General features: G+C 44.6%; 1 protein-coding gene and 1 pseudogene across 1 annotated transcript; both read left to right on the top strand.

Moving 5' to 3' along the window:
* Positions 1-10021, top strand: part of LOC132322104 (ATPase family AAA domain-containing protein 2-like) — a 33601-nt pseudogene extending 23580 nt beyond the window's left edge.
* Positions 10022-12721: 2700 nt separating this feature from the next.
* LOC132316754 (protein N-terminal glutamine amidohydrolase-like) lies at positions 12722-26858 on the top strand. The gene is made up of 5 exons (XM_059815563.1): positions 12722-12746; positions 13685-13795; positions 16138-16281; positions 16618-16742; positions 26558-26858. Exons 3-5 carry the CDS (start codon positions 16145-16147, stop codon positions 26689-26691), a joined length of 396 nt encoding a protein of 131 aa, XP_059671546.1. The 5' UTR covers positions 12722-12746; positions 13685-13795; positions 16138-16144; the 3' UTR covers positions 26692-26858.

Raw genomic sequence — 26858 nt, 5'->3', positions numbered from 1 at the left:
GGATGTGTCATAGATATTTGGGGTTTTTAAGAAGTCCTTTATTTTACGCTATTAAAATCATTAATTTTGGTAGATACTGTGTTAAATCTCTGAACACGCATATTTCATTTGTAGGTACCTGATTATGACGCAGTTATTAAACAGCCCATGGACCTTTCGGCAGTTCTCTCGAAGATTGACTTGCACCAGTACCTAACTGCAGGAGATTTTCTAAAAGACATCGATCTAATCTGCAGCAATGCTTTACAGTACAACCCAGATAAAGACCCTGGAGGTGAGAATGTGTTTTTATCCCTAATTTGGAAAAATTAAAAATGTATAAATTGATAAATGTCGTCTGTGGACAGTAGACTTGGGATTAGATCATTTTAAACATCCACAGAGAGCATTTCTTGCCAGGTTGTAAATGTTGTAGCATTAAACTATTGGACATGAAATTGTGATAGAAGTGTTGATCAGTGACTAGTGCTTTTGCTTTAATGATTAACTTTTATGTTGTTATGCTGAAAATATTCACTGAGATAACCCTTCAGAACCTATCTGTGAAAAGAGCAAACTCTTTCGATAAGTAATCAAAATAAAGGATTTCATCGGCTGGTAGAAAATACTCAGTTCTGACTGTAAAATTTCAGATCGTCTCATTCGGCACAGAGCTTGTGCTTTGAGAGATACTGCATATGCCATCGTGAGGGAGGAAATGGATGAAGATTTTGAACAACGCTGTGAAGAAATTCAAGAATCTCGCAAGAAAAGAGGTATGGTTTTTGACGCTAATGATTTTAAGACTTGCCTCAGTATTTGTAACCAACAATGCAAGACACAATTCTTTGCTATCTGTTCTTCATTGCAAGGTTGTAGCTCTTCAAAGTATGCTCCGCCTTACTACCGTGTAACGCCAAAGCAGAACTATGTTCCTGGGTGTGAGAAAACAGACCCAAAGTGTAACGAAAAGATGAAGATGCCAGCAGCGCCTGTAGATTCCAGTACACCGTGCTCTAAAGGCAAGTTGCATTTTATTCAGACTTTCTTGGAGAAGGTGCTAAAGTCACTGATGCCTTCTCTGGTTTTGTGACATAACAGGTTTCTGTGATGCCTGGTTCTTCGTGCCAGAGGCGTTCAATGTTTTTAATTTGCTTCAAAACGTGAGATAAATCCAGAGGTCATTCATTCGATATAGTTATGAAGTTCAAGTACAGTGGATGGTTTACATTGTAAGACACTGGACTTGATGACCCGACTGACATTTAACGGCTCCTAAATTGCTCTCTCTTGAAGACAAAAATGTTGTACGTGGCAGTTTCTGAATACTCAACTAGCTTTTAGTTATGAGAAACAGTATTTTTCCCTTCCCTGCCCTCAAATGCTAAAATCTATGCCACCTCTTACTGTGACTTCCAATTGAAGGGGGAAAGGGGAGAAAAATAGGGGAGCAATAATAATAATAGATATGTAAAGGAAAGACAATTATTTCCTCACTTTTCCTGTGAAAAGGACATGAAGGAACAAAGGGACTTGGGTCTCTTTCGGCTAAAAAGCATGACATGGTGTGAACTTTCCTGGTCTCCATAACAGGACTAGGAATTTTGCCATTGACTTCACCCATACGCTTTGTGCAGTATTCCGTCAATACAAAGAACAGTGGGGTTTTCTGGAAGGCAAAAATGCTAAGTTTGTTTTAAGCAAGGTTAACTGAATCAGAAAGCGTATGAGGTCTAAGTCTTCACAGGCAAATTTTTCTCCAGCAAATATTCCCTTAAAATTGTCTCTTTAACTCTGCCCAACATGTGTTTAGCTTCTGAAGTTTACAGCTTTATAACAGATTTGAAGAAGGGCTCGTCTCCAAATGCTTTTCTGTTCCTCTATATTAGTTCACGTAGTAAGACAGTAAGCAACTTCACCTACTAACTTTGCTTTGTGGTAATACTTCCTATCTAAAGTAAGAATTTTCTGCTCATAAAATCTTGAAGCTGATGGTTTTGTGAATGAAATTCTGTAGCTGGCTTTTTAAAATCTAATAGCAAATTGACCTCATTAACTTGCAACTCTTTCTCTAGACATATGTAGGGAGACAGACAATGTTACCTGAGCTCCTTTGATAATTTTCCTTGTAAGTCAAGTAAGATGAGGATGCTGGATTTTGAAGGAAGAACTGTTTTGGTAATGTTTTGGCTTACTTTTTCTGATATCTCTTTGTAGAGATGTCAAAAAGGAAACGCAGAAAGAACAAAGCGTCTTCAAGTACCCCAGCAAAGAGGAGGAAATTTTAGTTCAATAAAGAGAACAGAGTTCCAGAAGACCAAAATGAAGTAGCGAGTGAGGAAGAGTCTCCAGAAAAACCTGTCTCTAACACAGATTGCACGGAAGTTGAGTCCACACAGGATTCTTCTATGGAAGAAAATGGAAGCGTACTTCAAGAACGACAGAAAAATGGGAATGAAAATAAATCTGGGTCAGAAAATGAAAGAGAGAGGGTTCTCCTTGTGGCTAAATCTGCTTCTGAAAAGAAGAGTGTCATGCTTTCTGAACATTCAGACCTAAGAAAGGACAGTGAAATGCCAGATTGCCAAATAGCAGAAAGTTCTGAAGACGGAGATTCAAATGGTAAGTGAAAGGTCAAACAGGTGCTTTAGCTCCTTTTTCTTCCTGAGGAGGATTACACTATTTATTAGGTTTTAGCCTTCTTTAATTCCATTCTGCTATTTCTGTTGCACCTCCCTAAAATCAGCACACAGTGTTTCTTGCGTAATGGTGCTGCCCCTCTAGTTACAGTAGCCAAACTCATGTTTTTCTGCAGCTGCTGTTCTTTTGATTCTGAAGTTTGTTTTTCCAAATGGTACCTAATTGAAAAACAGTCATTGACTTTCTTTTCTTGCATGAGTATTGTTCCACTAAGGAGCAGCCTCAGTTAAAAAGCTGTACTTCAAGCAATGTGGACCCAGAGTCACATGCGGAATAGAAGACTTCTGTCCTAATGTTTGCAATGCAGGATGTGTTTCCTAACCTAAATTACTTTGGAGTTTTACCGTGCAGTGCTGTAATGGCAACGTGACTATATTTTTTTTCCTGTTTTTACCCTGCCTTTTTCTCTAGTGCTTTTCTGTGTGCCTGAATTTCTGTTTTTTATGGAGCGCTGGCTTTTGCCAGAAAGAAAGTAAAAGTCAAGCATTTCTCAGTGAAAAAATGGTAATGGGTCTGTCTCTGTCATTGCAGAGAGAGACTGTATTCCAGGTACAGGACACTTCACTGATACTGTATTCCCGGTAAACAGAAATCCTGACTTAAGAAATTTTTGTCATGCCAGATTCGTGGGCACACCATATGACTCGTGCGAGACGTTCTCGGGTAGAAGAAGAACAGGTGATAGGAGTTTAGAAATCAAAGGAAATTCTCACACAGCCAGTGATTGTGGATGACTGTGAGCTCAAAGTAAGTCTAACTTCAATTTTGTTAATACTGAAGTAGGACCTTTTCTTGCTACATGTACAGTTGTAAATTAAGTCAGTTGTTAACCAATGTCAATTAAAACAATTTACGGGAAGGATATATAGCTTGTGAAATAATTCAGCCTGTAATGGACTATGACTGTTGTGTTTCCACGTCTGGTGTAGACTGCTGTTCTTGCTTTTGGCGAACTAAATTTTAGGAGACTGGGTTCTCTTCCTAATTTTTAATTTAAAAGGGCTTGTTGACGCCTGAAGGCGCAGGAGCAGGCAGTCCCCATGTGCCGTAAGAAGAGCTGGCGGGGAAGACGACCGGCCTGGCTGAACAAGGAGCTTTTGCTGAGGCTCAGGGAAAAAAAGAGAACTTACGACCTCTGGAAGAAGGGGCAGGCAAGTGAAGAAGAATACAAGGACCTCGTTAGGTCATGCAGAGAGGGAATTAGGAAGGCAAAAGCCCAGCTAGAGCTCAACCTGGCCACGGTCGTGAGAGACAACAAAAAAAGCTTCTATAAATACATTAACAACAAAAAGAGAGCCAAGGAGGATCTCCATCCTCTACTGGATGCGGCGGGGAACATTGTCACAAAGGATGAGGAAAAGGCTGAGGTACTTAATGCCTTCTTTGCCTCAGTCTTTAACAGCCACACCAGGTATCCTCAGGGTATCCATCTCCCTGAGCTGGATGACAGGGATGGAGAGCAAAATAGGCTCCCTATGATCCAGGAGGAAGCAGGAGGAAGACCTGCTATGCCACCTGGACACTCATAAGTCTATGGGGCCTGATGGCATCCACCCAAGGGTGCTGAGGGAGCTGGCGGAGGAGCTTGCCAAGCCGCTCTCCATCATTTGTCAACAGTCCTGGTTAACGGGGGAGGTCCCGGATGACTGGAGGCTTGCCAACGTGACACCCATCTACAAGAAGGGTCGGAAGGAGGATCCGGGGAACTACAGGCCTGTCAGCCTGACCTCAGTGCCGGGGAAGGTTATGGAGAGGCTCATCTTGAGGGCGCTCACGGGACACGTGCAGGATAACCAAGGGATCAGGCCCAGCCAGCACGGGTTCATGAAAGGCAGGTCCTGCTTGACCAACCTGATCTCCTTCTATGACCAGGTGACCCGCCTAGTGGATGAGGGAGAGGCTGTTGATGTTGTCTACCTGGACTTCAGCAAAGCCTTTGACACTGTTCCCCACAGTATTCTCCTAGAGAAGCTGGCGGCTCGTGGTTTAGACAGGTACACTCTTCGCTGGGTAAAAAACTGGCTGGATGGCCGAGCCCAGAGAGTTGTGGTGAATGGGGTGAAATCCAGTTGGCGGCCGGTCACAAGTGGAGTCCCCCAGGGCTCCGTTTTGGGGCCGGTCTTGTTTAATGTCTTTATTGATGATCTGGATGAGGGGATAGAGTGCTCCCTCAGCAAGTTTGCAGACGACACCAAGTTGGGAGGGAGTGTTGATCTGCTCGAGGGTCGGAAGGCTCTGCAGAGGGATCTGGACAGGCTGGATGGATGGGCTGAGGCCAACCGGATGAAATTCAATAAGGCCAAGTGCCGGGTTCTACACTTTGGCCACAACAACCCCAGGCAACGCTACAGGCTTGGGGACGAGTGGCTGGAAAGCTCCCCCGCAGAAAAGGACCTGCGGGTGTTGATTGACAGCCGGCTGAATATAAGCCAGCAGTGTGCCCCAGTGGCCAAGAAGGCCAACGGCATCCTGGCATGTATCAGAAATGGTGTGGCCAGCAGGAGCAGGGAGGTGATCATACCTCTGTACTTGGCACTGGTGAGGCCGCACCTCGAATCCTGTGTTCAGTTTTGGGCCCCTCACTACAAGAAGGACATTGAGGTGCTGGAGCGTGTCCAGAGAAGGGCGACGAAGCTGGTGAGGGGTCTGGAGCACAAGTCTTATGAGGAGCGGCTGAGGGAACTGGGGTTGTTTAGCCTGGAGAAGAGGAGGCTGAGGGGAGACCTCATCGCTCTCTACAACTACCTGAAAGGAGGTTGCAGAGAGGTGGGTGTTGGTCTCTTCTCCCAAGTGACTAGTGACAGGACTAGAGGAAATGGCCTCAAGTTGCGCCAGGGGAGGTTCAGGCTAGATATTAGGAAAAAGTTCTTTACTGAGAGAGTAGTGAAACATTGGAACAGGCTGCCCAGGGAGGTGGTAGAGTCACCCTCCCTGGAGGTATTCAAGGAGCGTGTGGATGTGGCATTGTGGGATGTGGCTTGATGGGCATGGTGCTGTGTGGTGTTGCGTGGGTTGGTTTTTGGTGTGTGGTTTTTTTGTTGTTTTTGTGTGGTTTTTGTTTTTGGGTTTTTTTTTTTTTTTTTTTAGGTTGGACTTGATGATCTTATAGGTCTTTTCCAACCTTAGTGATTCTGTGATTCTGTGACTTTTAAAACAGCCCACTGACAACCTGCTAGCACTGTTGGTTGTTGATGTCTTAAGAGTTTTTATGATGTATTTGGGGGTTTTGTTTTGTCTTTTGCATGTTTTCATTTATTAGGAACCTGAAAAGGACCTTTATTTCTAGCAGCAATGACCTTAAACCTGAAGTTCACAGCTTGACGTAAAGCTCATCATGGATAAAATACTAATACCTACTTTTCTGAAATTCTTTCAAAACCTAGTGTTAGAATTTTGCCTTCATACAGTTACAGTGTGATAAGGGTTTTTGCGTCCCTCGTAGGAGAGAAGTTGCTATCCCAGTCTACAGTTGGGGAAAGGGTTAAAAATGGGCCCAGCTGCAGGGGGTAAAAGAGGTTCCTTCCCATGAATTGGAGAGAGTAGAACAAGGACCTGATCTTCAGGGGATACTGCAGTGAGCAAACTTAGGAAAATTGCTAGGCTGGAGTCCTGGAAGTTGGCCAGTGCAGAGCAGGGCTACTGTTTACCTGCCATGATGAGAAAGGGAGTATTACATGGATGTTTCCCTGGTGTGGGGAGAATGTGACCAGATAGGAATCCCCTTTGGTGAAAGGGCTTGTCAACACAATTTCCATCACATTTTTAAGCTGTGACCTAATTTGTAGAGGTGAAACTAACTTTTTAAAGCTGGGTTCCTAAGGAAGCAGATTTCAGGGGGGGTTGTTGTTCATGTCTGCCTGTGTATATAGAGAAGCCACACAGGTTTTTCATAGAGTCAGGCTGCTATGAAGTTATTGTCCACTGGAGAAATGGTACAGTAGAGACCTTATATATATGTTTCAGCTTATATATGTTTCAGCTATGAGGAGAGCTACAGTCATGAAATGCATCTTTTAGAAAACTTGTTTCATTAACACGGGTGCCATTGGAACTAGCCGCTCATACCAGAGAGCCTCTTTGGAACTCACCGGCAGCGAATAAGCTAGGTGAACCTCCAAAATGTAGCTGCTTGGTTTTGTTTGGGTTTTTTTGTTGTTGTTGTTGGTTTCTTGGCTCGGTAACAGTCCTAGAACTTTATGAACATACAGAAGAGCATGCCATCATCTACGTGGCAGCAATGAGAAACAGTTTCACATGGGATGTTGACCATACACCTCTGTCACATCCTACCTTTTCTGTTTGCAGCAGCTGAAAGCACACTGCATGGGTTTTGTGCGTCTTAACTGCACGTTGTATAGAGTGAAGTTGAGGGGAATACTCAAATTTTGTGCTAGCTGATCTGAGGGAGGCAGAGCTTGATGACGGGCACTTGTGAGGCAGTAATATTTTCATTTGGTGTGGCTGCTCTTTTAAGCTACACAGCCTCACACAACACAGATACTGAACAGCGCAGCAGGGGAAGAAGGTGCTGCCACTAGCTTGTTACTGCTGTTTTCCCAGAGATTATCACATTTACATCTTTGGTAACAGAAACGACTGTGTGAGAGATTAGTAATCTGCTCCAGGCAGAGTCACTCTGCTAGTTTATCCACTCTTCAGTTTACAGGTAGGAGCTAAGTGATCTAACTTTGCTTCCCGGTCTGCTTTAGACACTTGAGCAGTGTGTTCAGAGTTGTAGGCACAGTACACGTTCAGCTAATGGGCAAAGGCGAGCACCTAAGGATGCTTCTGTTTCCAGCTGGGACAGCTGTATCTAGAAGACCTGTAGCCCGCCTTCCAAAGATCCATTTTACGGTGCCCTGCATTGCAGCAACAGTTTCTCTAATGAAATGCAACAGTGGCTTTGCTGCGGCAGCAACTCTACGACAAAGTGGATTGTGTCATTCCCTGCTGTTCTGGAAGCAGTTGATTTGCAATTATGATAGTTGATGTGATAGATTGATTAGTAATATTGTCTGAAAGGTAAGCCTTCCTTTTTTCTGAAGTATGAAAAATTAACTCATTTTCTCCAGTTAAATCTTGCGAGATATTTAATCTGTTCTCTGAAGTGTCACTCATATTTTATTTAAAATTATAAGAAAGCAAGATGTCACTTGGTTGCATTGTTATTGTTTAGCTTCTGAAAACCTAATGAGCCTATTCAAAGGATCTTGCGCGCTTCTAAACTTGTAGTTCCCATTTTTTTCCTCAGCAACTGTTGCATTTTGTCACTGTGATAACCAAGAACTTCAATATATTTCACTTGGAAAAACTATATGCTGTTCTTAGTCAGTGCATTTACCAACATCGGGAAGATTACGACAAAACCGAATTAGTGAAGGTAAATTTTTTTGTCTTATAGCACTTTCTACCACTGTTATGCATGTGTGTGTTATGCGTATGTATGTGCGCACGCTGGACATCACGCTTATTTAGCATTACTCTTTACTGCTTAGTCGCCTGTGTCACAAGACTTTTTCATTTCAGTCTGGAAGACATTTATCCATATTGCAAAACCATTGTTGTATTTGGCATAATTGTTGGCAGTTTCAGCAGGAAAAGGCTTGAACTTGAAGACAATGGGTCCATCCACACAGCCCTCTCAAAGCAGTAAACCTCAGTCTGCAAACAGTCCTTCTCCAGAACCTTTTTAGGTGTGGGGGGCTATGAAAGGAGGGTGCTTTTCACAGTCTGTTGCTTCCTCTTTCTCCCCTTACAGGCAGTCAGACATGGTAATACTTGGTATAGTAGTCGTTCTAGTCTTGAAAAGAAATTAAGTAGGAAATATAACAAGACATTGAGATTTTTCTCTAGTCTCACCAGAATCTCTTTTTAACTAGCATGGCTCGAGCATCTCGAGTCTTATGAGGAGCGGCTGAGGGAGCTGGGGTTTTTTAGCCTGGAGGAGGCTCAGGGGAGACCTTATTGCTCTCTACAACCTCTTTTCAGGTAGTTGCAGGGAGGTGGGTGCTGGTCTCTTCTCCCAAGTGACAAGTGACAGGACAAGAGGAAATGACCTCGAATTGCATCAGGGGAGGTTTTGATAGGGTATTAGGAGAAAATTCTTCACTGAAAAGGTTGTCAGACCCTGGAACAGGCTGCCCAGGGAGGTGGTTGAGGCACCATCCCTGCAAGTATTTAAAGGACATGTGGACGAGGCTCTTAGGGACATGGTTTAGTGGTGGACTTAGCAGTGTTAGGTCAACGGTTGGACTTGATGATCTTAAAAGTCTTTTCCAACCTAAACGATTCTATGATCTTTAATTTGACATAGGGGAGATTTCTGCCTATGCCAGTTTCATGCTAATGAGTGAGATTCTGTGATCTCTTCCTGTAAGAGAAGATTTCTGAGCTGTCAGAACTCAGCAGAAATCTTCCAGAAGCACCCGTGGTCCCAGTCAGGCATTCCCAGTATTGAGTCGATTTAGATAGGTTGGATATTCAGTCTTCAGATTCAATATCCTTGAATCCATTTGTCTTTGAGACGCTTGTGCCTGAGAATAGATAAAATTTTTTATGCCTCTCAGTCTGCCTTAAAAAAGGGGAAGCCTCTTCTTTGCAGCCCTGGTCACCTCGATCTCTTCTTCCACATCTGATGAAGAGTTAGAACAGATGCTCTGTTCCGATTGTGCAACAGTGAGGATTATTTGGCTTCGGGGAGGCCATTCCTGAAAAATGCGCCCTTCTCTCATCTAGGATAATGATGTGTTTTAGCATGAGAAGGGATTTGTTTGTTATCCCAGGGTTTGTGAGCTTTTGTGACTTAACTTTTAATGCTTAAATGAAAAGGGACTTGATTTCTTTGTTTTCTACTTCTACCTTTAGCTTTAACAAAAAAAAAAAATCTCCTATTCAGAGCGACTGTGTAGGTCAGTCAGGAGCAAGCTCTACTGTATGAAGAGAGAGACTTCGACAAGTCATTATTCAGAGTGCAGAAAACAACATTTCCAGCTTTTAGTTGTGGCTTTTCAGGAACTGTCTCCTCTTTCTAGTTGTTGAAACCACTGTTGATACAGATCCATAGTCTCTTGATACGGATCCACACAGTCTCTCTAGCCTACTCTCTGTTTTGGATGCATAAGGATGCGTTTGAAGCTAGTGGGTATAGAAAGATGTGGTGGTGGTGGTAGCACATGTATTTGCTAAATATTACTGACAATTGTATGTATGTACAGATTCTTCATTCTTTTTATGAAGAAATAAACAGGGTTCTTAAGCTTATATTTGTGCTGACTGCTAGTTTGTCTTTTTTTCTTATTAGGAAATGAAGAAAGAAATTACAGCCTTCAGTTATGCTCAGTGATACTTGATTTCAGCGTACTTGACTTCTACTCTAATGTTTTCTTTTCATTGCATGCTGTTACCTGTGCATAATTCAATAAAGATTACTTCTACATATATATTTATACATACATTAAACAAATACACCTTGAAATTTAAGAAAGCTGAAATAAAGTCCTTTAACTGCTTTTATTTTATATTTTTCTCCTATATATATATTTTTTTATGTGACATACTGCTGTGATTGCCTTTGGAATGCTGCAGATACGAACATCTCCCAGATAATTTCAGTACCTCTCTTTAAAAGAAAACAATTGAAAACTTGATACACTTTTATCATCGTTTTCCAGCTTGTGGCAATACATTTTTCTAAAGTAGCTTGTGGTGCTGTACAGTCAATTGCATATTACATAAAGGTTTTAAACCAAATCTCATTTTGGTATATGGAAAGTAAATCCTTTAGAAACCTCTTAATGCAGTTCAGAGGTAATTTTTTTTAATTACCTGATAGCACCTCAAGTGGATTTCATAGAATTAACAACCTAAAGAAAGTATGTAGGAGAAACACTCTTTCCACAAACATAAGAACTTTTGCTATGGCATATGTTTGCCTGTCAGAAAAACCTAACTTGAAACAAAGCAAGATGTACTGCTGTAACTTTCTAAGGTAAAGTTGGGTCTTGCTTGTAATAATGACAATCTTGATACCAGAGAATTGCATTTTAATATAAATTCTTAGTTGCAGGTCAGGTGGCTTGTAGTTGAATTAAATTGTAAATAGTTTTCTAGTTACCTGGGGAGAATTACATCTGTTTATTACATAAAAGTGAATATATTGTTACTGATAAGTATATTTAAGTAAAAGCAAAGCAATACCCCATTTTGAAGATGTATGCCTCTTCAAACCAGCAGAGAAAATGTTTCTGTTAATTTGACAGCTATTTTTCAAAAAATTGAGGATAGGCAAAGTGTAAGTTTATGAGAATAAAAGTTTATATCAGTTGTGATAGAGTATGTGGCATGATACATTGCTGTTATGTCACCTCACACACACAACGTCTGGTGATGCTGAATGCCTAACTGTGCAATCCCTCTGTTCTTAGTTTCTTACGTATGTTTTAGTTTCCTTTGTTTGTTTCTTTCTAGTGTGTTTGTGCAAACATCTGTGTACTATGCAGAATTTTTTCTTTTATCTGTATTGTTTGGATGGGTATTAATAAAAAATGAATCACCTTTTTGGGTTTTTTTGTCTGCTCTATTTTAAGCACAGAATAATTTTGATCATTAACAATCTTACACTTAAAAAACAGCATGAGCCTTAAGACTTTAAAATAAGAACTGTCCATGAGCTAGGTGTAGCTAGCTACACCCCACTCTAGGTGTATTGCTTATGTGGCCAAGGCAAGCACAGGAGGATGAAAAATTATATTGAAAATTTACATTTTAATGTAATGTATTACATTGGAAAGGTAATAAAGGAATTAACCTAAGTTTTCCTCAACTTGATCTCCACCTTGACTGCTGTCAGCGATTTTCGATGGGACTGTGGGGGTGGTTTGCTGACCACGTTCCCCAAGATGACTGTTTGAAAAACTGAACAGGAGTGGCAGTGTGGAAATGAGGAAGCAGAAACATTCCTGCAATCAAAACTTTTGCTTTTCAAAGCTTTGACCAAACTCTTTCCTGGCAGTAGTCTCGACAGGATACTGTACCTATACAGTTTTTTAGAAAAATTGTAGCTGTGTGTATCTTGAGCTTCCATGACCAACTGTTAACGGTTCCCACGAGGCACACCTGTATTTTTCTTCCTCGGGGAAACAATCATATTCTAGTGTCTGAACCAAAATGGCAAGCAGCGATCAAAGAAATAGTATGTAGAAACGCAACGCTTTTGACAAGTAGGCAGCGGGAGTCAAAACTAAATATTGCCTCAACAGCTAGGTTATGTACTAAAGGAAAAGGTCCCCGTTCTCCAAGTTCCCTAACTAAACAAAAAAAAAAAGGGGGGGTGGTGGTGTGGGAGTTTTCCCCTCAGAGCCGTCACTTTGTGCTCATTCGCCCCTGGTTTGGGGCTCTGGACCCTGCGGCCATGTCCTCCCTCAGCGACAGCTCAGGGCGCCTGAGAGAAACTCGGGGCTGGCGTCGGAAAAACCCCTCACGGGGCCAGAGACGACGCTGTCTCTAAAAGCCGTCTGGGTGCGTGGCGGGAAGGTCTAGCGCGGAGCCGAAGTTTGGCGGCGAAGGAGCGGGCTGTGAGGGCGCCCCTGCCACCCGAGAACTGCCGCCTGCGCAACCGCTGCGCGCCGGCACCTCGCCGGGCCGAAGGGCGAGGAGAGGCCGGCGGCCACCGGCCTGCGGCGCCAAGGCAGTCCCCCGCCGCTGCCTCGGCGGGGCCGGGCCGCCCTCCGGCTGCTGTCCACCGCCTGACGGGCGGGGCGGCGGCGGCGGAGCGGCTCCGCCCCCGCTCCCTGCCAGGGAGGCTGAGGCACCGGCCGCCGCTGCCCGGCCTCCCCGCGCACCCGCCCCGGGGCAGCGAGGCGCCGGGAGGATGCGAGTGGGCGCTGCGGGCGGCGGCGAGGCGAGGGCCCGGGCGGCCGGCGGCCTTGGGAGTTCCCGGCTCACCCGCCGCCCCCCCGCCCCAAAAGAAGTGCAGTAGTTTGTGAAACGCAAGATGGCGGCGCGGCCGTGAGCGAAGGCGGCAGGCGGGCGGCGCGGGCTGAGGGGGCGAGGCGGAGCGGCGCCGTCAGGTAGGGGCTCGCGTCTCCCGCCGCCGCTGGCGCGGGCGGAGAGGGGGCTCTCGGCGCCGGGAGGCGGGAAGGCGACCCCCACCGGGGAGGCGTGCCCCCCGCACGCCTCCGCTTCCCCCCCGGGGAGCGGGCCAGGTGCTCTCCCGGCGGCGACGGGGCAGCGCCAGCGCGCCCGTCGCCCCGTGCCTCCCCGGGGCAAGGGCGGCTCCTGGCCGGCGGGGGCGGGCGGGCCGAGCCGGGCCCGGCGGGGGCGGCCGCCCAGCTGCCGCCCGCGGGGTGGGTGCGGTGGGCCGGCCGCGCCCCGCCCGCCTCCCTATTGTCTGGCGGCGGCGTGTGAGCGGCCGGCGCTGTCCCCGCGGCCGGGGGGCATCGCCTGCCGGGGGCGGCGGGCTTCGGGCTGCCTGGGGGAGCCAGGGCGGGGGGGAGCCGGGGCGTCACTTCGAAGCGGACTGCAGCGTGCCCCCCCTCCCCTCCCCTGGCCCGCAGGGGGGCTGAACCCCTCCGAGGACGATCTCCTCTCCCCGTTCCTTCCTCCTCCGCCCTGCGCCAGCGGTGAAGCCGGGAGCCGGGGCGTGGCTTTGCTCGCCACAGGGCGGAGGAAGACCCGTCTGACTCCTCCGTCGGAAGGAAGGGAGAGTCAAGAAGTTCAGTCCCGGTGCGCCCGGAGGAGCTGGCGAGTTCCCGTCCGCTGCCACCGGGCTGCCCGCGCTGGCGCTCGGGCTGACGGACGGACGGACGGACGGACAGACTGACAGCAGCCGACGAGCCATGAAGTTCTGGCTCCGGAGTTGTCTCGCATCCCTTGGTGTTGCAGAGTGGGGGCGAGCGTGGAGGAACAGTACGGTGTATGTGCAGGCAAAGTTGGGGAAGGTGTCTGGTTTACTCTTCCGGGGGTGTCTGGGTTTTGGGGTGCGCTCTGATGCTCGGCTCTCCCCTAGATCAGGATGTGCAGCACTGGAGATCAACACCGAGTTCAATAAACCACGTAATGGAGGCAGTTCTGGATCTCTACAAGGGCTCAGAGTATCTGCAGTAGTGAACGCTGTCTGGTAGGTACTTGTGCTTTATTTCTGAGCTGCTTGGACTTTGTGGAAGGTTAAATAGTTAACAGAAGGACGGAGAAGTTTACTTTGCACAAAGCGTCGTCATGTAAAACAGCGAAGGCTGAGATGTCTCTTGGTCCGCAAGCTGGAGTAGGTGCCACTTGTTTTTGAAATAGAGATGTACAGAGGGCATGCTGGGGATGTCAGAGTGCGTATGAACATTACGTAAATAAAAAGTGGATTTTGTTACGGAACTTGTAACGTGAAAACAAATATTCCATTAAATATAGGAACAAGAGGGGAATTTTAAAAGCTGTGCTGTTGGTTTTGACCAGCAGTCTGGTTTTTGCTTGGTTTTGCTTAGAAGGATTTCACACAAAAAAAAGAAAGCTTCTGCTTAAAGAAACCCTGTTTAAAACAACCTGCATGATGCAAACTATAGGACTGCCCTGAATTACGACCTGTTTGAGCGAGCACGCATCGTTCAGAAAACCGTTTTGTTGCTGTCTTTAAATATTGCCAGCAAGGCAGTCTGTTTCACTTGTGTTGCTAAATGAATTCCCCTAAGCCCATGAGAAGCAGATGCCATTTTTTGTAACTGAAATTATTTGCTTTTAACTTAAGGCTAGTGGCTCTTGTATCTTTGCTAGACTGAAGAGCCTGCTGCTATCACATTTGGGTAATGTGTGTGTATGCTACGATTGTCCCCAAACTTGTCTTTGTAAACGAGTGGTTTGAGGTAGAGCTTTTCCTTGTGAGGCATACTTTTCTACTCTCTTAATGTTTCTTATGACTCTCTTCTGGATTATGTCCTCTCTTGCAACACCCTTGATGACCTGTGCGTGCTTTAGCTGGATCCAGTGTCCTGGTGTCCAGCCTTAATTGCTGTCATTTGTCACTGTTGGTTATTATTGGAATAGACGATATTTATCACTGCCTACTGATCTATCATTGGAGACTGTTACAGCCGTGTATTGAACAGTTCTGCCGTTTGTAGATTCTCAGTACTGAAGAATTTCTATCAACTAATGGACTTGGTACTATTGATAGGATTCATTTTGTTCCTAATGTACCGGCAGGACTGTTTCTTGCGTCTTTTGCTTCACTGAGCAGTCTATAGCATTTCACTTAAGCTTATTGCTCTCCTTGGGCTTTCCCCCTGTTTTTTTCCCCTCATTTCTCTAGATGTAGCGTGAGGGAAGGGGTTAAATTTCGGTTAACGTTTTCATCCAGCTGTGATTAACACTGGTGACCCTTTTGTTCAGATGTGACTTTAGAAGAGTCTTATTTAAAAAGTGGTCATATAGCTTTGAAGTCAGATTCCTTCCTCAAGTTTGAGTTCAGGATTTTTTCCAGCTTTATGGAACTGGAACTTTTAAAGCACCAAGTACATATAAAGGGGGTTTAATTCTGTTTGCACGTAATAAATGTAACCAAGGCACAATCACTTGTAGCTAAGCTATGGCTAATCTTTATTTGGGCGATCAGTTTCTCTTTACCTGTCAAGCTGAGATCTAGTCAAGAATTACACAGTGTCAAATTCAGTGTTTTTATGGTTTCCAGTTTTTAGAAATCCTGAGTCTGCTGTGTACGTACCTGACACCTAACATAAGGAACTCCAATTTCTCCAAACCTCCACCACACCCATGTTTCTTAAACGTTAAGGAGTAAAACTGCACCTCAGAACCCAAGTGTCAAGACAAAACAGTTACCTTGAAAAAGTGTGATAGAGTGCCCATAGGCCTTTTTTCCCAGCTTCAAGAGCTACTACAGGAATTCGTCTTACTCCTACGGCCCTCTTGATCTGAGCCATTTGCTGCTTTTTCAGTTGCATGCTGCTTTTTCAGCTGCTTCTGGCAGCTGAACACTCGGCACTCAAATTCACAGACCGTGTTACTGCAACAGGTACAACATCTCTTATTAGGAGAGATCACTAGGTAGTTTTAATGTTACGTCATCATATAGCGTTGTGAGCTTTTATTTAGGACTGGGTCTGAGACAAAAATGCTTATCCCGCTCAACCTTTGGTGTGGGACATGAAAGAGACTTGCTGTTTTCTTAGGAGTAGGGTACACTTTAGTTTAGCTGTCCAGGCTTAAACCAAAGGAGGCCGCAAAGGAATGGGGAGAGTACCAAGGTTTCTTGAAAGGCACGATGGGTGAGACAGGTGTTAGGAAATCTCTCTCCTGCTGCCAGAAGTGTAACAGGCTTAATACTTCAAGGGCAGAAAGCAGGATTTAAAGAAAGGATCTATAGCTTCTGCTTTTAGGAAGCATTTTGTTTTTCACTCCCTTTGCCAGTTTCTCACTAGCAGCTGTTTAACTAATGGCAATTACCCTTCTTCCCAGGACTACCATGTTACTCCATGTTTCCGGCGGAGAGCAGAACTTCATTTATGACCTTGACACAGTGTTGCCGTTTCCGTGTCCTTTTGACGTGTACAGTGTGGAGGCCTTTAGGTTGGATGACAGCCTTCATCCAGAATTTCGCAGGTGATGACACAAAATATAGAGACCATGAATGTTATTTCATGAAATCAAAGCTGAAGGTCTCTTTGTGGCTGCATAGTGACAGAGGTTTTCTGCTATGCTCCAGTAAAATAGATGCACTGTGTTATTTTTCTAAAGCTCTTTACCTTAGTCATCAAAAGCCCTTTTCTTTCCCACTCTAGTTTCTTGTTAACTAGTTAACTGCTTGGCATAATATTGCTGATTTATGTATTTAATGAAATTAATGCTCCTTGATGGGAGGAAGGGTCTCTTGTTCTGAGTGACTAATACAGTATTGTATACATGGATCTTTTGATACAGTGTTGCATTATTATTTAGGAAAATCAGAATGATTCGGGCAGATTTGTATTTGAAGACGTTTGCTTCAGACAGATCTCATATGAAAGATGCAAACGGGAAATGGCAGAAACCTCCTCCTTCATACCCTTGCATTGAAACTGCAGGTAAGCTGCCAGAGCTCCTTTTTCCTGCTTAACGGTGTTGAGTGACCTAGTCAAAGATGCACACAAGAAATAAATATGCTTCCATAGCACGTGTCTGGAAGCACATCCAGCTAGCTTATTATTTCCTGTGGAAAAAAAGGTAGGGCTATGAAGCATTTGGCGCTTCCTTTTCTGAGCGTGTAAAGTCTAGCATGCCTCCTGGCATTTACCATTATCAAACATTAATTACTGATCTTCGTAAACTGAGCAGAGAATGAGAGGTGGGGAATACTGTTCTCTCGTTACAGCAGGGAACTGAAGCAAAGAGGCCAACTAACTTGCTTAGGGGGCACCAAGTGAATTTTTAACGCACTGATGATACCACACTTTAGCTGGCAGGTCCCATCCTGCCAGAGCAGGTTATTTGGACGGGAGGAAGTTTTCAGGCTCCGCTCAGCATGCTGGGTTTGCCTGCATGAGATGTCTGAGGTTTCTCTACCAGGTGTGTGGACCTGAGGACACTTTAAGGCAAACTGGCAAGTGAGCAAACTTGTCCCCAAGCCTTAAGCCTCTTTTAAGTGATAGTCTAGATAATAGCCTCTGGGCCAAGCAGAGAGTGAAGTAAAGACTTGCCATCTCTTCTATTCTGTAGAGCTCCTTAAACCATTCTTACCACACAGTGTTTCAGCTTATTCTAGTCATGTGTTTGGCAAGCTGGCTAACACTTGCCTTGTGTGTGTTTGTTTGTTCTCTCATTTTCTTCGCAGATGGAAAAAAGTGTGGTGAAGTTTTGCTTTGAAAGAGTTTTCATGTTACTGCTCTGCATGTTTGGTTTTGTTGCTTTTTTAATAATGCAGTACTGCTATGTATTTATGTTAGAGAAGGCAGGGTCAAAGAAACATGTTTTGTGTTTAGGTCCAAGTTTATCGTGGTTTTAAATTGCTGGGAAGTTAATTCTTAATCTTTGCTTTGGCTTCTAAGGAAGCTTGGTGTTTCACACTAGAGTAGAAATGAATGATGAATGCGGGCAGGAGCACAGCTGTAGTAGTCTTCATTGTGAAGCTTTAGGTGTTCTCTAGACAGTCCAGGTTATGAAGCACCTTAAATTCTATGTCTTGGTCCTTATCTCCAGTAAAGGTTTATACAAAGTGTCGTGGTTTAAGCCCAGCTGGCAACTAAGCACCACACAGCCGCTCGCTCACTCCTCCCCTGCCCCAGCGGGATGGGGGAGAGAATAGGAAAAGTAAAAGCGAGAAAACTCGTGGGTTGAGATAAAAACAGTTTAATAAATGAAATGAAGTAAAATAATAATAAAAATAATAATAATAATAATAATAATAATAAAAATTGTAATGAAAACAACAACAAACAAGAAAGGCAAGTGATGCAAATGAAAACAATTGCTCACCACCCTCCGACCGATGCCCAGCCCAAGCAGCGGTCCCCCGGCCAGCCTTCCCCCTAGTTTATATACTGAGCGTGACATCATATGGTATGGAATATCCCTTTGGTCAGTTGTGGTCAGCTGTCCCGGCTGTATCCCTTCCCAACTTCTTGTGCACCCCCAGCCTACTTGCTGGCGGGGCGGTGTGAGAAGCAGAAAAGGCCTTGACTCTGTGTAAGCACTGCTCAGCAGTAACTAAAACATCCCTGTGTATCAATACTGGTTTTAGTACAAATCCAAAACACAGCCCTATACTAGCTACTATGAAGAAAATTAACTCTATCCCAGCCGAAACCAGCACACAAAGGTAGTGCAGCGAGTGGAGGATGCCTGGACTGCAGTGGCCGGTTCAGTGTTAGCTGGGGCCTCCTGGTTGCTGAGGACTTTCTGCCTGGGGAAACCTTATTCTTGTGATAGTTGAGAGCTAATGAAAGTATGAGGAATATAGATCAGGCCAGACCAGGAGTGAAAACTTCTACTCAAATCAGAATGGTAGGAAACATTACTTGCAGATAGCAAGTTACAGAATGACTCGGACAGTTTCAGATGTGTACATGTACCTCCAGCTGCAGTGAATGACTCCATCACTGCAAACCCTGTAACTCTCCCCTGATCTTTCTTGCTTGGCTGAGCTTTACCTCACTGTTGAGTAGCAGCCACAGGGTCTCAACCAACCTCCAGATTGTCTCTGCAATGTTAATAGATAGTGAAAGATACATAGCTCTTCAGTTTCTGCCATGCTCTATTTCTTTGCTCTGTACCTTGCCATGCTGAAAGGCACATCCATAGGTCATCCAGTCCAACCCCTGCTCAAAACAGGGGTTCCTTAGGGCTCTGGTCAGTCTCGCCTTGAACACCTCCAGGGATGGAGATTCCACCGTCTCTCTGGGCAGTCTGTTCCAATATTTGACCACTGTCATGGTAAAAAAAAAATAAAATATTTTCCTTGTATCTAATCAGAATTTCCCATGTTCCAACTCTGTTCTTTGCTTCTTGTCCTGTTGCCATGCTCCTCCAAGAAGGCTCTGGCTCCATCTTCTCTGTGTTTTCTGATTAGGTAGATGTAGACAGCAGAAACGTCTCCTCTTCACCTTCTCTGTTTAAGACTGAACAGGTGCAGTTCCCTCAGCCTCTCCTTGAATACCATCTTCTCCCGCCCCAAACAACTTGATGTTCGTCTTCTGGGCTCAGTCCAGTATGTCACTGTTTTGGGGGTTATCTTGTACTGAGGAGCTCCACACTGGACACAGTATTCCAGCTCTGTACTGATGTGCCCTGGTCTCCTGGTCAGTTGGCTGAATGTTGCAGACGAAGGAAACTCGTTACCCTGCACCCACTGAAGGTGGAAGGTCATTCACTTGGTAGCTTCAAGATCTGGGTCAGAACAGGAATAAATCGTATTAGATCCAGGATGTTTAGTTCAACTTCCATTCAGTACCAGTTTCTCCAGCTTTGTTTTTTTTCTTCCCTGTATTCACTTGAGATATCTTACAATGATGCATGCTTCAGTGCGCACAGTGCTGTAAGTCAGTGAGGAGTCTAGGTTTAACTGTTGTGGAACAAGCACGTGCTTTAACTTTTAGCTGAATCTAAGCCCTGTGTTTCAGTGATGCAGTTCTGTACATGACCACTTATCCTTGCAGGCCAACATACAGGTTTAGAAAACATTGCTGTCAACAAGTGGAACTGGTAATTCTATTCCTTTAGAGACTGGTAAAGTAGTGTCTCAGCACAGTTTTATCAGGCATAAAAGCGCCTTATTTTAAACTTGATGGAAAACTGGGTGGCAGACCTTTTGTTATCATCCAAGAGCTTGGGGTATTAATGTTCACATCTATGCCAAATTCCATTGCAGATAACTGTTTTCTCCCTGTTGTTTCACTTAGATAGAGTACTCTGCTTTCCATGTTAATTTGTGTTTGCACAAGATTACATTGCTTACATATTTCATGTTAGAGGTGACTGCAATTTAATGGCTGACAGAATTGACCACATATTGTTTTAGTATCAATTTGTTTGTGAGGCACATTTAGATCATAGCATTATATTAATTTATATTGTTATTTATTATTATTTTGCTGTAATTTAGAGTAGCCAAATTCCTAAGCTCTTGAGAAGATGATTACAAAAGCTGTGGTGGGTTGACCCTGGCTGGACGCCAGGTGCCCACCGAAGCCGCTCTATCACTCCCCTCCTCGGCAGGACAGGGGAGAGAAAATATAACGAAAGGCTCATGGGTCGAGATAAAGACAGGGACATCACTTGGCAGTTACCGTCACAAGCAAAACAGACTTGACTTGGCGAAAATTAATTTAATTTATTACCAATCAAATCAGAGTAGAACAATGAGAAATAAAAACTAAATCTTAAAACACCTTCCCCCCACCCCTCCCCTTTTCTCGGGCTTAACTTTACTCTCAAATTCTCTACCTCCTCCCTGCCAGTGGCACAGGGGGACGGGGAATGTGGGTTGCAGTCAGTTCATCACACTTTGTCTCTGCTGCTCCTTCCTCCTCAGGGGGAGGACTCCTCACACTCTTCCCCTGCTCCAGTGTGGGGTCCCTCCCATGGGAGACAGTCCTCCACAAACTTCTCCAACATGGGTCCTTCTCACAGGCTGCAGTTCTTCATGAACTGCTCCAGCATGGGTCCTTTCCACGGGGTGCAATCCTTCAGGAACAGACTGCTCCAGTGTGGGTCCCCTGCGGGGTCCCAAGTCCTGCCAGCAAACCTGCTCCAGCATGGGCTCCTCTCTCCACGGGTCCACAGGTCCTGCCAGGAGCCTGCTCCAGCGTGGGCTTTCCATGGGGTCACAGCCTCCTTCGAGCATCTGCCTGCTCTGGCATGGGGTACTCCAGGGGCTGCAGGTGGATATGTGCTCCACCATTAACCTCCATGGGCTGCAGGGGCACAGCCTGCCTCATCATGGTCTTCACCAGGGGCTGCAGGGGAATCTCTGCTCCGGCACCTGGAGCATCTCCTCCCCCTCCTTCTTCACTGACCTTGGTGTCCGCAGAGTAGGTTCTCTCACATGTTCTCATGCCTCTCTTCTGACTGCTGCTGGTGGTGCGCAGGTTTTTTTCCCCCTTCTTAACTATGTTATCCCAGAGGTGCTACCAACCGTCACTGATTAGCTCAGTCTTGGCCAGTGGTGGGTCTCTCTTGGAGCCAGCTGGCATAGGCTCTATCGGACATAGGGGAAGCTTCTAGCAGCTTCTGACAGAAGCCACCCCTGTAGCCCCCCTGCTACCAAAACCTTGCCAGGCAAACCCAATACAAAAGCATACAAGGTTCTTCTGTTACTTCTGTGTGCTATATGTCTTCTTTGATGTTTAAAAAAAAAGCGTGAAGGCTGAAAAAGTGCAATAAAAATGTGTCCGTCTTTTTTAACGTATGAGCATTGTGCTGTGAAATGTGTCCATGAACTCCTGTTATTTAAAGGTAATCGGTGCTCTGGTACTATTGTGTTGCTACAATTTGCTGTGTTAAAGCATATTAGTTACATTTATATACACTGCTCTTCTTATCCCACAGGGTTTTAAAGCTTTTAATAAACTTAAAAAGACAAGAATGTTTACTCTCGATACTAAAATATTGCCTCTTCCAGAGCAGGACAGCTGTTAAGTCTGAATATAGCACTTTGGAAAAGGAAATTCCATAGTATCCAAGTCAAATGTAAGTTAAACAAGACCATAGGTAGAATAATGTAATTACCCAGTGTTGAGCTGGGACAGGATGCTGGGACCAGTGATAGGGGTTTTTTTTATGAAATATACCAGGAAATGTTTAATGACTGTGACATTCCTTTTGGAATGGAATCAAGGAATCTCTATCAGTAACCAGTTCAGCTTTTTTTTTTTTTTTTTTTTAATATTAACTCAAAAGGAATAATTCTTAAACTGTTTTTGTGCTGGTCATGGAGTTGCAAAATAAACCTTCTAAAATAAGCTTCAGTTATAAATTCTAGTCCATGCTTAAAAAAATTGAAGTTGGAACCACGTGATTTTTTTTTTTTTTTAAGAACCTTAGCATTATTTTAAGACAAAAAACCCCCCACAAACAACACCAAACTAACTGACTGAATAAAAAAACCTGAAACTCCTCAATATCTTATCAGAACTCACATGCCAAGCGTTAGCCTTTTGCAACTGGCTCTGCTCTAGCCGTTTTCCAGAGCTAGGCCTCTGTGTTTCTTTCTGGCATTGCTTGGGCCTCTGTTCTGCTCTGCTGCCATGCGTGCCAGGAGAAGCTGGCTAACCTAACTGTGTGCACGGTGCTTTCTCACCTAGCCCTATTCTCAAAGCAGCTCTGCTGGAATAAGCATACCTGAGCTGCAGCAGACTTGCCTGGTCCCACCTGGTTGCCAGTTGAAAGAAAACAGGGGCCAGTCTGGTATTTTGTTCAAATAATAAAAATTAAGAAGATGCAATTTGGTGCACGGATTCATCATTCTAGGGCTGGTGAGCCCAGCAGGGGGGTTTCTTTTAAGTCCTCTTACTTCATGAGTCCTGATGAGATCAGCCCTCCGTACTGCAAGCCTGTGTAAAATACAGCTTGCACAGTGCATTTCAAAATTACTCAGAACAGATGCTCTTACTGCTTATATACAACTGTTAGCATCAGGTCTAACACTTAAAAGCATTGGTTTGAATTTCAGTTCTCCCTAGGTCTTTGGGAGCACACTGACAGGACTGATTTGTAAAGGCTTTTTGTTCTTTTTTAGTATTATTAAAATCCCTGGTAGTCATAAATGATGGGGGTTTACTTGGTGTTTTTTTTGTTTTGAAGAGCATGAGTAGGACATCTGAGAAATTCTGGAGGCGCTGTCTGTGACACATCTATGTAACAGGCAAGCTGCTAGGCAGAGGCCGGGCAGATGTCTGCAGTTTCTTTCTGTATCTCCTCTCTGAGGTGGTGGTAGGATCCTAGTGAAAGCAAAAAAGAAGCACTGATACAGATCCAAGTAGCTCATATGCACTTCATGGGAAACTTCTGCTCTTCTCATTTGAGACTAAAACTCCAGTCTGTCAGGTTAGGTCCTTACTTCATGAGCTTTTGTGGAAGTAAAGAATCAAGTCGGGGTAGAGGCAATAAAGGTACAACTAAGGATAGAAGTATTTAAATTCCGTGAGTGGCTCACTGAAATTTACGCCGCTTTCTGTGAAAGATAATTTAAGGTGACCAGCTTTTGTTTTACACCGAGATGGACCAAGGTGGTTTGCACAGTCGGTTATGTCTCAGCTGTGGGGACAGCACCCTCCGGCTGAGTGTGCTAATAGCCTTTCCGACTCCGCCTGCCCAAACACTTCTCTCTCTCCTCAGGCAAGGGAGGGGGATCTACAGAGAACTGTAGACACCTATGCAAGTCTGTGAAGAGCCCAACTTTCTAAGTATTTTAGGTGCCCCCAAGGTTAGGCAGCAGCAGAGCTGATCTTGGAGACTTTGTTTCGGACTTGCTCACCTCCAGCAGCCCTTCGGCAGCTGTCGTTATGCAGAATTAGTCCAAGGTTTGTGAGCCAAGCTGAGGCTTGGCTGAAACGTTGCTTTCGAGCTGCTGTTGGCAGAAGCCACAAGTATCATGGCTAACAATGCCATCTGATAGTGCGTGGCCTTTTATTCCATCCCTGCTTGGGATGTCAGACTTGATTAAAAAAATAAAATTATGCGGGAATATCCCAGAATGTGCCAGCTAGGTCTCATTGGCTCTGTGTGTGTGTGTGTGTGTGTAACAAAGTGGGTTTCATCAAAGAGGAAGCATTGGCTCTGAGCATGCACAAATGCAAGCTAGTATAATAGCCGCAGCACCTGAGGAGGACTGCAAGTGTAATGTAAATCTTTAAAAAAAAAAAAAAAATTCTGGTGCTCTTGACCTTGTATAAATGTTTTATAAAGTATGCTCCTCCTTGCTTTTGTGGAGAAATCCTCCTGGTTTGTCAACTGAAGCATCCAAATGTCTCTTTTGTAAATTCTGCTGTTTGTCATTCTTCATCTGCTTCAGGACGAGGGCTTCGTGGTGTTCTCATGCATTTTGCTGAGCTGTTTCCTAAAGCTGCAAGGTCTAACATAACATGAATGGCATTCAGATACAGCGCATGAGTAAGAAGAGAGGCATAGAGAGACTTGTTATCTCCTGAATTGAATAAAACGGGAGAGGTCTCACTGTTTTTTCCGATGGATAGCTCTCATACTGCTTCAGTGCCACCTACTGACCAGTTCTTAGACCATCCGCTCTTCACAGGAATGTTCCTGTTTGCTTTGTTGAAACAATTTTTCCTTTCATTAAACCTCTCTGATGGACTGTGTTATGCTCTGCCACAATCTTTCTGAATTTAAGAGAATATTTCACTTCCTACAGACATTGTGACAGCAACTTGAAGTTGTTAACAGCAGCAGCTGTGTTTGTAACTCTACTGGAACAACCCACTTTGGGCTTCTTTACCATTCACAGAACAGTTTTATGAAATTATTATTCTGCTACACTCAGTGCACATAAAGCAGGGAATTATGTATCTTTCAAATCTTAAACTATATGAAGAATCACATTAATTTTAAAACAAAAGCATCTGGGAGGAAAAGACAAGTTGGGAACTGGAGAACAGGCTTACCAGTCTAGCAGTAAGCAAGTGCTGTTATGCGCTACTAATTGTTCTTGAGCTACAACAGCAAATTGCTGGGCTTGTGCTATATTAAATTCCCACACAGATAGAAATCGGCCCCGTTCTGCCAGACCCACTTCAGCAGTAGGACCATGCTTGGCTGGACATAAGGATTTTCCATGTGCAGGGCCCAAACAGGTTAACAAGAAAAGAGTTAGGGGCTAGACCTCAGAAGTGGCGAGAGCTGGGATTAGGCAAATCACAAAGCTGTGCCATAGTGTAGGTGTGGTGCAAACAGAGGGCTTTGGGGGCTGGGTTATGGCTGGGACTCCTGGGTCTGGGATTCCCAGACATCATCTTCCCTTCCTCACTTACGCTGTCCATAATGGTAAGCCTAATTACACAAGCTTTTTGCAGCTGAAGCAAATTCCATCCTATGGATTTTATAATCCATTCATTAGAGCCTACTCTTGTTTGGTTCTTTATCCTTAAATGTGCACATGAATAATCTGTATTAAAATAAATACTTAAGTACAGCAGGAAAGCTGTCACGGTAAATCCAATGGTTCTCCCACTCTGTTCTTTAAACTCATTCTCTTCCAGTTTTCTTGAAATGGACATTTAAAAAGATTATTTGTGCAGATCGTCAGTGAGAACATAAAACAACAAGCCCACGGATGTTTGTAGTCAGAGCTGAATAGGCTGAGGAATCGGAAACCTCTGATCAGCATGGTTCTGAGTCAGCAAAGCTTGTACCGGGCCAGTTCCGGAAAAAGGATGCATAAGGCACCTAAACCTAAAACTGCAGACCAGCACTTTCCACTGAGCTCTCTGGGATCCACGAACGGGACAGAATGGTTTCTACCTTTCCTACAGGGGTCAGAGCAGATCAGACTCCTGGCAAAGAGCAGCCATGGTTACTTTTCTCTTGAAACTACGGCAGTTAACCTTTTCCCCCTCTGACTTCATTCAGTGGTTCAGGATTCAAAAGAAAAGTGCTTGCCCCCAGCCTAGGTTTGTGCCCTTCTTCACCTGAGCATCCCTCTAAGCTGTAGACTGGGTTACATCAGACGTTTCCTCCAGTCTGCATATTCTGGCCTTGCAGTTGGGCTGGTGTGAGGGCAAAGTTCAGGGCTGGAGGGAAAGCAGATACAGAGCAAATACTGCAGTCTGGGGAGTAACAAACTGTAGGTTTGCCAAGGGGCTCATCGCTTCTGAGAGACACTAAGCAACTTCCAATTCTGACTGCTGCTCTGATCCAGTTCCTCTGTAGTCAGTGCAAAAGCTGACTCAGTTGGCTTTGATTTAGAACTTAATGGAGGAATAGTATCTCCCCTGCCTTTGAGTAATCAGATATGTGTAAATGCAAGATGACTGCGAACACCTGCTGCATTGCAGTTCCCTGTGTTGGTTGTTACTTGCACTCGAGTTCTCCGACACTAGTCAACCCTTCTAGGCTGCTGTTGCAGGGAAATATCTTACTCTTTCCTACACACGCTGGTTTCTAATGACTAAGGATGCTTACTGATCCAGTAATGTGATTATTGCCATGGGCAGAGAGAGGGATCAGGGGCAAAAGCAACATTTCAGAGACTGGAAATAGATGTTTCCGTAGCACCGTACAATCTTGCAGCATCTTGCTGGACTGCTGCTCAGCAAGTGCACTATGAACTCTTCACTATTTTGAACTGAACTATCAAAGAGGGTTTTTCTGGCATTTTCTTTATAGATACATACCTGTGCTACGGAAGCTGCATCAGGAACTTTAATATTTCTCTTTTCTGGTCCCTTTTTAGACTCCAAGATGAACTTGGATGATTTCATCAGTATGAATCCCAAAGTGGGATGGGGCTCAGTGTTCCCCCTTCCAGACTTTGTGCATCGATTTGGCAGACAGACTGACTACAGCTATTCCTTGGAAGGACAGTGAAGTGAAGTGAAGAAAGAAGTTCTCCCTGCTTTTGTTTTGAGTATGTGTGTTTTGTTTTGCTGCTCTTACATTGTATTTATGGTTTACATTTCTTTACACAGAGTAAGTATTTGGGCAAATAGAATACCCAATCAGAAATATAATGAACTGAATAAAAACTTTTATTT

Source organism: Gavia stellata, chromosome 3, assembly GCF_030936135.1.
Source record: "Gavia stellata isolate bGavSte3 chromosome 3, bGavSte3.hap2, whole genome shotgun sequence".
NCBI classification, from domain to species: Eukaryota; Metazoa; Chordata; class Aves; order Gaviiformes; family Gaviidae; genus Gavia; species Gavia stellata.
This window is presented reverse-complemented; position numbering and strand designations above follow the sequence as displayed.